A 10,376-nucleotide genomic window follows, 5' to 3' on the forward strand; every position below is an offset into this window, starting at 1 on the left:
ATTTCTGAAGAAGGGTCTAGACCCGAAACGTCAGCTTTCCTGCTCCTCTGATGCTGCTTGGCCTGCTGTGTTCATCCAGCTCTACACCTTGTTATCTCAGATTCTCCAACATCGGCAGTTCCTACTATCTCTGGTACAGAGGGAAATGAGGGAAGTGTAAATTGAACATCAATCCACTTGTCGAACCAGAATTGAGTGAGGCATGTATGTTTATTCTCTGGATTCTTCTTAAATTAATCCAACAGGGACCATGTATATTTTAATGGAATTGAAATGAAGATGCTATATTCAAGCTTAACCTGAACGTCAGTTGATAATTTTTGCATGGTTGTGATCTCAGCAATGCGAGTCTATATTGAGTCATGGAAATAAAGAAGGGATTACTCTTCAATATAATCCCATAGGTTCCAGTTGTGCACATAATCATTACACGAACACACCATTCAGGAGTCAAAATAGAAATATGGCCCATTTGACACTATTGTCGCACTTGTATTACACCACAATAATGAAGTTGACTAATCTTAGCAATGAATCCTGATCAACAAGTCTGCAACATGCCCAGAAATGGTTGAAGTAATACTCCAGAGGTACCCTGCTTTGAAAATCATGGATTCAAACACTTTCTTTAGCTGCCCTTAACATATCTGAACGTTTGAGGACTTTTCAGTTGATTAGGGAGTATCGCACACCAGTTGGTTCTGCCTTCACCTGATTCTTGTATGTGTTCATTGATGGGGTAAGGGACAGTGTTAGGTTCTGATTATGAATGGTAGGTGTCTTTTCCCTAGGATGGGGGTTTTCAAGACTATGGGGCATATTTTAAAGTGAGAGGAGAGAGATTTTCAGAAAGACACTGGGTGACTTTTTTTAACTCCAAAAGATGGTTTGCGTGTGGAAGGAACTTCCTGAGGAAGTGTTGGACGTGAACACAGTCACACCATTTAAAAGACACTCAGATAAGTAGCTGAACAGGAAAGGTTTGGAGAATTATAGGCCAGGAGCAGGCAGGTGGGACTAGTTTAGTTTGGGATTATGTTCGGCGTGGACTGGTTGGACTGAAGGGTCGTGTTTCCATGCTGTATGACTCTAAGAATGCGACAGTTGATGCTAGATGCCAGGATACTCCGTTCACTGTATGCACAGTGGCATTTTCACACAAGGGTTAAATTTGTAATGTAATCTAGACAGGATTAGCAAAATGCAAACCAGTGAGCTCTTTGTGAAAAGCATTTGGTGATATTTCATTTGGGGTAGGAAATTATGAAAGGTGTGTGGTGTTTTTAAGATCCTGAATGTTACTCAATTCTAACAATGTGCACCATTATATTGTTTTTAAGAAAATATATATCTTTTTGGAATTATGAATGGCATGGAGAAAGCAGAGACAAACAAATTGTCCACTGGGGAAAGGGAACATAAGTTAGTACGTTTGCAAGTCAGCACTGAGAAGTGGAATAGGGAAGAATATATTTCTAAAAGAGGTAAATCTAATTGTGGAGTAAGATATCAGGGAATAAAATTGAAGTCAATGTGTTCCATAGATAACTGGGTGTTCCTGAAGAGGAGGGGATTAAAAGCTATAGTGTGACGGCAAGTAATAGAGGGATGCTTAATGTTAATAGAATTTAAAAATGCACAAAAATCCAGGTTAACTGGTCTATACTGGCTTTCCTCCAATCTCATTTCCATGACCTTTCATATTACTTTTTAAGGATGCTAAGATACCTATGTGGAAATGGGCAATACTAACTTCTGACAGTCAGTTTACTGACTGATATTCTGGCACAGGGCACAATGTTTTGACAGAGCATACGTTTCTGTTCTAGGTGCTTGCGGAATCCAACCCCAGTCGCTATGGGTTTCTATGGCGATGGTTCGATGAAATCTACATGCTGCTGGACCTCCTACTTGAGCATCACTATCTGTCTAGGACCAGTGCTTCCTTCTCTGAGAACTTTTATGGTCTGAAAAGAATTCCATTGGGTAGTGGTCACGGACTATGGAGATTAGCCAGCCTTGGGCTCCCAAGGACCCAGCACTGGAGATCCCTGCTGGTGGTAATAGCTGTTCCATATGTAAAAGTCAAATTGGACAAACTGTTTGCTCGGCTGCAGGAGGAGGATGACTATGCAATACATCTCCCAGAGTCCTCTTGGAAGCGTCTTTACAAGGCCTTTCTTGCAGCCTATCCTTTTGTGAACATGAGTTGGGAGGCGTGGTTCCTTATCTACCGGCTCTTGTACGTCTTTGAGAAAACACAGTTTCACTCACCACTATTGCGAGTGGCAGGGGTCCGTCTGGGGAGCCTCACCCCTGCAGATTTTCAGGACCTCGAGAAAAAATCCTCTTCTGTTAGCAACCGTTCAGCCAGTGAAAGGTAAGCAAAGAGCTTTGAAAGGCTGTGGTCATCAGGAATGTAAAATCAGGATAGGCTACAGAATTTGAGTGCATTCTTTATTCTTTAAGATGGTGGAAACTTTAAGGTAATAACTTGGAGATGTAAAAGTACCTATGAGAAATGACTAATCATTCATTGTGGTGAAGTTGCAAGTGCTGGGGAAAAGCAGGTTAAAAATGATATTAGGGATGAAAGTAGAAAGTTGGTGTTGAGAGTTACTTGGAAGATTCCTGCTTGATCCAAGATTCAATCCAAGAGATTAAGCTGACATTGCATTTGCATTGGATCACAGGCAATGGCATGAGCCTGGGACCGTACATTGGAATAATACCTGCATGTGTTCTAACCTCCTCACTCTTCTCTCTGCAGTGTGGTTAGAAAGCTGACCTCCTTTCTGGCTAAAGCAATGGGAGGTGTGACATTGTCCCTATCGACTGGTATATCCGTGGGTGTCTTTTTCCTGCAGTTTCTGGAATGGTGGTATTCATCCGAAAACCAGGAGACAATTAAATCCCTTTCCTCTCTCCCAACCCCTCCCCCGCCAGTGCACTTTGACGAGCTAACTAATGAGTCTTTACCTAGACTGAAGACTGTGTGTCCTTTGTGCAACAAGATTCGGACAAACGACACAGCCTTGGCGACCTCTGGATATGTCTTTTGTTACCGATGTGCTTACAGCTACGTAAAACGCCACCAGCGATGTCCTGTGACAGGCTACCCTTCTGAACTGCAGCATCTAGTTAAACTTTACTCTCCAGAAGCATGAAGAAAAAAGGTTTCGATCCATGGATGCACACTGTTATTGATCATGTACTATTTTATAAGCAGAAGTCTGACTTAATGACTTGTGAAGTGCTGTTTACTAATGACATGCACCAGACAAGTTTCAACTGCAGCATTATTACTAATTATCTTTTCCAATTTTCTGCCCTCCTCCTAAATGTGCTGACTTGCATAATTCCTCATTCAAGTGGCCATTCTGCTGTGAACTTAGACAGGAGACTTGTCCTATGGAGCATTGGTACTGATGACTACACAGATGCACCCTTTCCAGCCCTGGCCATGAATGATGGTCAGGGGATCTGACTTAGAGCGGCTAAGACCTGTTTGAGCAATGCTGCCATCTTGATTGAGATCAGCTAAAGCAACTCCTTCCTATTTGAGTCTGAATTCTAATACATTGCGCTCCAAAATATCAAAAGTACGTAAATAATTGCATTGCTTGGTTATTGTGAGGGGGCCAAGAGACAATGGAAATTGTATATGTCAGTATTCAGCATGATCTTCCATGATAATTCTGAATCTTTTAATGGAATCTTGTCATTCTCAAATTTCATTAACAAATCATATAAGTTCAAAGGGTTTACCAGTTCAATAATGGTTGCAATATATAGTCCTCGTTCATGGTTAACAAATTTACATTGTAGGAAGTTCTCTAAAGATTCAAATAAAAATCTTGTTTGGATTAGATCGAATTCTAAAGTTAGAGCAAAAGCCTTTATCATCGACCCTATAATCTAAGTGGTTTTTGAAATCAATATTTTAATGGTCAAGATGTAATCTGTACTGTGCACTAAATTATTATGGTGTGATAAATGTTTCAATAATGTTTTGAAGATTTTTAATGTTTACTTGCAAACTATAATAAATTGTACATTAGCTGAACCAGTAAGCTGACTTTACAGTGTTCATGTAAACAAAAATCTTCAAAATCAAAATAAAAGAGATGCTAACCAGAAGAGGTGAGAAGAGAAATAATGAATGCTGCAAATCTAAATGAAAACAGAAAATATTGCAGATCTCAAGCAGATCAATCTTCACCTGAGAGAAAGCCTCATGGCTCTTGCGAGTCCAGATTTGGCCAAGTCACTTGAATTCCAAAGTGCGGTGGTTTTTGTAATTTTATGAAAATAATTTGTTACCCGGGGGTAGTTCATGATCATATTCTAATACGCAATGTATATCTCGATACAAGTATGTGTCTGATGGTCAGAAACTTTATAAATGAGTTGGGGGAGGTCATGTATTACTCAAAGTAGCATCAGAGACATTGACCTGCAATGTATAATTAACATTAAGTAAGGACTTCAGTCATAAGTTGATTTTAAGTACAGGCTGGATTAAGTAACCTTGTTTGTAGTGAGATTAATTAAGAATCTGCAAACTTTCTGGCTCGAGCATTCCAGTGTATTTTTCTTCCTGGAGAGTATTTTCTGAGCATTGCAAATAACCCTCCTCATTTATGTACTTTTTAAGTGTTAGTATGAGATATGAAGTCTAATGTATTATGCTGTAAAGAATAGCTCAACAGATTAAACCGAATTCAAGTCCACTGTTTTGTGTAAGGAGGACAGTCAGTGTGCAGAAGACTTAAGCCTGTAACTAAACATGTAAAACATGTAACACATGTAACTATAGGCCAGTTAACACATCTGTTATTGGGAAAATTTAAAGAGTCAAATATACAGGACGTGAAACTAGACCATTAGAAATACGTAATATTATTAAATGGTCAGCATAGCTTCATAAAGTGGAAATCATGCTTGACAAATTTATTAAAATTCTCTCAGGAGATAACCAGTTGGATAGAAAAAGGGGAAACAGTGGATGTTATATATTTGGATTTTCAGAAGGAGTTTGATAAGATACGTCAGACTACTTAATAAGATGGGGAGCCCATGGTGTTGGATGTCGTGTATTAGCATGGATAGAGGTTTGGCTAACTAATAGGAGACAGATAGGAGGGGCATTTTCAGGATGGCAACATTGTGATGTGCTACTGGGATCAGTACTGAGGCCACGATTATTTACAAAATATATTAATGAGTTGAATGAGAAAAGTCCTATTGTTAAATTTGCAGATAATGTAAAATAGATGGGAAGGCAGCGCTGAGCTGACACAATGTCTTCAGAGGGATATAGACAGATTAGAGTGGGCAAAATCTTGGTAATGTGGGAAAATTTGAAGTTATGCACTTTGCTAGGAGGAATAGAGGAGCTGAATATTATTTAAATGGAGAAAGGCTACAGAAAGCAACACCACAGATGGATTTGGGAGCCCTCATCAACGAATCACAAAAAGCTAGTGCGCAGGTTCAGTCGGTAATAGGAAAGCAAATGGAATGTTGGCCTTTATTTCAAAGATTGTGGAATATTAAAATAGTAATGTCTTGCAAAACTATACAAGGCATGAGTTGGACCACAATTGGAATACTGTGAACTAAGTGTTAGAGACTTTCTCAGAGGGTTCTAAATGCAGGGTAATTGGGCAATTCCCCTGTAGTCAGTGCATTGGGATCTCCCAAGAGGGGACTGATTCTCATCTTTTGGAATATGTCCGATCTCTACCTCTCCTGAGACTGGAGGACAGGGAGCACATACGTGCATTCAATTTCTATTTGTTGGAACATCTTCTGCACACCTTCCATAACAAATCAAATGTTTTATAATAACCAGGAATGGTTCATTACCAAGATCACTAATTTTTCCATAGTGAGAGTATCCCTTTGATCTGGAAGTCTTTGTGACTGGTGCAACTTTGTTAGAATCTGCCTGTAATTATTGAGGAGATTTTTCTGGAGGCTATTATGTAAAATGGAAAAATATAAGATTGTTCCTGGAGGCAGTAAGATTTCTTCACTGGGAATTGTGTGATTGCAATACTAGCATTCCACATTTTAATAAGTACAAAATTTTGCTAAAGTAAACAAGAATGTTTTCAGTAATAGCCACTATCTCAGGTACACAATTTCCTCTGTCATCCCTCTCAACCACCATTCTGAACCCATCCCATAAATGTATTTATTGGAATGAATCTGCATCTGAAACCACTTAAATTAGATGCGGATGTTTTCAAACTGGGAAATGTTTGCAATGGAAACTGCAGGCTGCTGTTGTATAGTTGGCTGCTTCCAAAGTCAGAAGGCATAGAACTTTTTCAACAATTATTATCCAGCTTCATCTTGAACTTGCCAGTTGTCTTGCTTTCCTGTCTCTCCAGATGTTCTGTTACCCATCCTCTTGAATAATTAAGTTTAAACTGTTTGTGTTTCCTTTATGATTTGCCGACTGTCCTGCCTGCTTTGTGGTGAGTTGCGCAGTTTGTGTTCACCTTAATGATATCCTAAAGACTCTCAAACTGACAGGATTTCCCATGTTTCTAGTTTCATGAACTATATTCAAATATTTGGAATACTGTGGAAAAAATGTGCTTTGAGAAGTCAAACTCTCAAGCTCCTTTCTTATTGTGTGAAGTTAATAAAGCCAGACCAAAATCCCCTTGCAGCAATTTGTGTAATATCACTGTGTAAAGTTGTTCTGAGAGCGGATAGCAGTTTGGAAGTTGGACTCTGAAGGGAAATAAAATATCTCATGTTTGAGTAATGTATACATACCACCAAAACAAATGAGCACAGCATATCTTCAGACAAACTTCCAGGTGCCCTTTTCTAATTTTTTTTTCATACTCTGCTAGTTACATCTATATTGGAGAATGGAGTACATCTACTTTAAATATCAACAGTTGCCATTGAAGCAAAACAGGTTAGATGCAAAACTAGGTATCTTGTACATTCAAAATAGTTTCATTCAAACTTCCTGCAAGTTTACTTTCCAGTTTCTTTCACTAGCCCCTTTAACCTGGAGACACACTGGAAGTTTAAGGACTGAAAAGGTGAGTGTAATCTTCAAACTAGTTTGAGTTTGAACTTTTTAGAGCCTAAATAGAAGAGAAATATGTATTCTAATAGCCTGTGCAATGTAAGCTCTATTACATCAATCTCCCCACTCTTAACTATTGATGACAGTAGAAAAGCAGTTCCTAAAAGTAGACTATTCTCTTGAGAGTGGGATGAGGTGCCACGAGACTACTTTGAAAGGCAGAAAATATTATAATGTTGGACTTAGATAAATCAAGTAGGCAAATTTATTTGTAATAGAAAATGATTGCTTTGAAGGAAAATAAGTGGTAAACATACAGCACTGTAATACTTGAACTATATGATACTTAGACCGAAAAATTGTTTGATTTAAAAAAAAAAACTTGCTCTCAAAAAAGACAGTTTTGTCAATACCAATGTAACAGGAAAAACAACAATGATGTTGTATGAGACGAGTGTGCCAATTGGTTAGTCAAGTGGACAAGTGATTGCATTGCCATGGAGAATGCACCAGATAAATGGTGATTGGTAGTTAACTGTGAAGTTTTATTTATTTGTGATCAGGCTGTTTGACTCTCAGGGCAATGCCTTGACCAGAAATGAACCAATGAATACTGTCACCTGTTTTCTTGAGTTTAAGCAGACATTGTATGTGTACATTTTTTTGTGTCCCAAAGAACATGGCCCTGTGTATTAATATATGCAGCTTCCGGTACGTGCAAGTCTGCCACGCTGTGAGCTCAACTGATCATGTTAAATTCTAAGATAGTAGGAGCTGCAGATGCTGGAGAATCTGAGATATACAAGGTGTAGAGCTGGATGAACACAGCAGGCCAAGCAGCATCAGAGGAGCAGAAAGGCTGACGTTTCAGGCCTAGACCCCTTCTGTACTTCTGTAGGAGCAATGAGCTGCCAAGTAATATATACGATGGGCTGCCCAAATACACAAAAATGATGTCCTTTTACAACCTATCTTATCAGTGACCGATTCCGCATAATAGAAACAAAGTTATGAACAGGTTTTCCACATAGATTTGTGAAGACCATATGGGACTTGTATATTGATAGAAATATGCAGCTGGTAAGCACGGGCAGGTCTTCACACAGCACATGAAAACGTGCCTCGTGTGGGGGTGAGCGAGCCCTCATGGGGAAAGCCCAGTGTGGAGCAGTGGCAGGCCCATGGCTTAAGAAAGGACTGTAATGTTTAACTTCTAACTTATAATTTCTTTATTTTTCTACTTTATACTAAAAAGAACTGTAGTGATGAACTCAACTTATTTCTTTATTTTTCTATTCTTGTACCTAAGATTTGTACCTTTGTACCTAAGATGGTGCAGGGAATGGCGACATTTTACACTTTTCACTGTCGTCTTTTACCTGAGTATACATGACAATAAAATCTAAATCTAAGAACTGCTGTGTCCATGTGCTCATTTGACATTGACGGCCGATTCACCAACATACCACACAAGCAAGCCATGAATATTTGTACTGCAGCACCACATTATGGTGATCTAGATCCACCACCAGTGTGTGAATTGTACCAACTCAACAACTCTCCCAGCTGTGTTCAGTTTTAACAACACCCTCCTGGGACCTTCTCAAACATCTTTGTTGGGCTCATGAGGAATTTTCTTTGAAGGCATGACACACAACTTCCTCCCTCTTGCCTATCTCCGATAAGTATGCATTTACTATATTTGAATCTGCAGCTGCATGCAAGAATTTCCCTACATGTCTTAATGGGCTCCAAGTTGTGAAATCAGTCAAGGACTTTTCCCTGATATACTGCAAGCCCATCTTTACTGGCGAATATACACATGTAGCTTGCACTAAGACTAGCCTTGTTGGCAACCCATAAATAGAGTCCAAGCTGTTTGTTCACTGTGCAGTCTTGATAATGAAATAAGGTGGATCAAAGCCATCCTGCAGGATGATATAATTTCTCATTGTATATTGAACAAACTTATGATCGGGCTGAATGACATCACTTTTGACCCTGAAACATGCTCAGTCTACTTCAGACTAATAAGGTTTCTCACAACTTGAGCAACGGGTGAACCGAGCTGCTTCACTCTATTACAATGCAGGAGCAACATGAGCAGTGTTCCCCACTAAGGGTATGCTGCTGTCAAGCCAAAAAGACGTTTTGCCTATCACATGAGTGATGTAGCATATGAATCTCTGTGCCAGTGTGATGTTAGGTGCATTTACCATACATTCCAAAGACTGGCAGATTGCATCCAACAGCATATCCCTTTGGATGTTTGCAACAAGCCAGGTACTGACCTTACTTAATGGCCTATGCATGCACAATTCAAAATGCAGTTTTCAACATTAGATACAATACTGTGATTTAGCATTTACTAAATAATCTTATTGTTTAAGGAATTAGACAGACAATCAATTTAAGATTATCTGTTGGGCTCACAGTGTGACACACTCTTACAGGCTGGAAGCTTTAATACACCAGACACTACGCCTTGCAGACAGGAGCAACGTGTATACAAACTGCAGCAGTTTCAACTCCACAAAATAATTATTCATTTCATAGGGCGATGCATTGAATAATCAGAAACAACCTGCCTGGTTTGAAATTTAATGATAACTTGGCAGTTAACTATTGGTCATCATCCATCTGGTACATTCTTTATGCTATGCCACTACCAGAGAGTCAACTTGCCAACCAATCTACATTCTCATATACAGTGTTGATTTTCTGTTTCTCTTTGTTATTTCTTGTGAATTGTCTTGATGAGCGCAAAACAAAAAAACCTAGACAAAACGTGCCTTTTTTTTTACCAATGCTTGAAACACTTTAAAAATATAAGCACCTCAAATCCTATAAATAAATTCAACCATGTCTTTAATATGTGATAAAGACTGTGTAGAGCATCTCTTCCTCAGCATACCAAAGTAGAAACAAGCAGAGAACCACAGATCATAGAATTGCTATCCAGTCAATAGCCTACTTTTTGTTTTGACCTAAAGCTATTGATACAGGATATTGTATTCATTTGGTAGTGCAGATGCAACACGGAGGCCAATAGCAGGTTGTGAAATGAAGGGGACTTTGTCATGGCTGTTTAACTGAGTCATTGTATTAGTATTCTTCTTCCATGTTCCTAGCTAATCAGAGGTGGGTGGGATGTTGCATGGAATCTGTGGAAGGTCTCAGAAACAGAAACAAGACCCAGAAAGACCATCCTGCTTTCCCCAGCCTGCCAGATCTAGGACTAGTATTTGAAGGGCCTACTGTAGGATCTGAGGAACTGAAGGGAGGTGATGTTTGCTAAGAATAGGAACAAGAAGGC

The 10,376-nt window shown here is 39.2% G+C and overlaps 1 protein-coding gene across 1 annotated transcript in view; it reads left to right on the forward strand.

The window, feature by feature from the left end:
- pex12 (peroxisomal biogenesis factor 12) overlaps positions 1 to 4,140 on the forward strand; it is a 20,577-nt gene extending 16,437 nt beyond the window's left edge. Inside the window, exons 5-6 of the mRNA XM_048612392.1 lie at positions 1,830 to 2,380; positions 2,771 to 4,140. Of these exons, the coding sequence (XP_048468349.1) occupies positions 1,830 to 2,380; positions 2,771 to 3,167 (948 nt within the window). The 3' untranslated portion in view covers positions 3,168 to 4,140. The remainder of the gene's footprint in view (positions 1 to 1,829; positions 2,381 to 2,770) is intronic.
- The last annotated feature ends 6,236 nt before the right edge of the window (positions 4,141 to 10,376 follow it).

Source organism: Rhincodon typus, chromosome 26 (genome assembly GCF_021869965.1).
Source record: "Rhincodon typus isolate 14 chromosome 26, sRhiTyp1.1, whole genome shotgun sequence".
NCBI lineage: Eukaryota > Metazoa > Chordata > Chondrichthyes > Orectolobiformes > Rhincodontidae > Rhincodon > Rhincodon typus.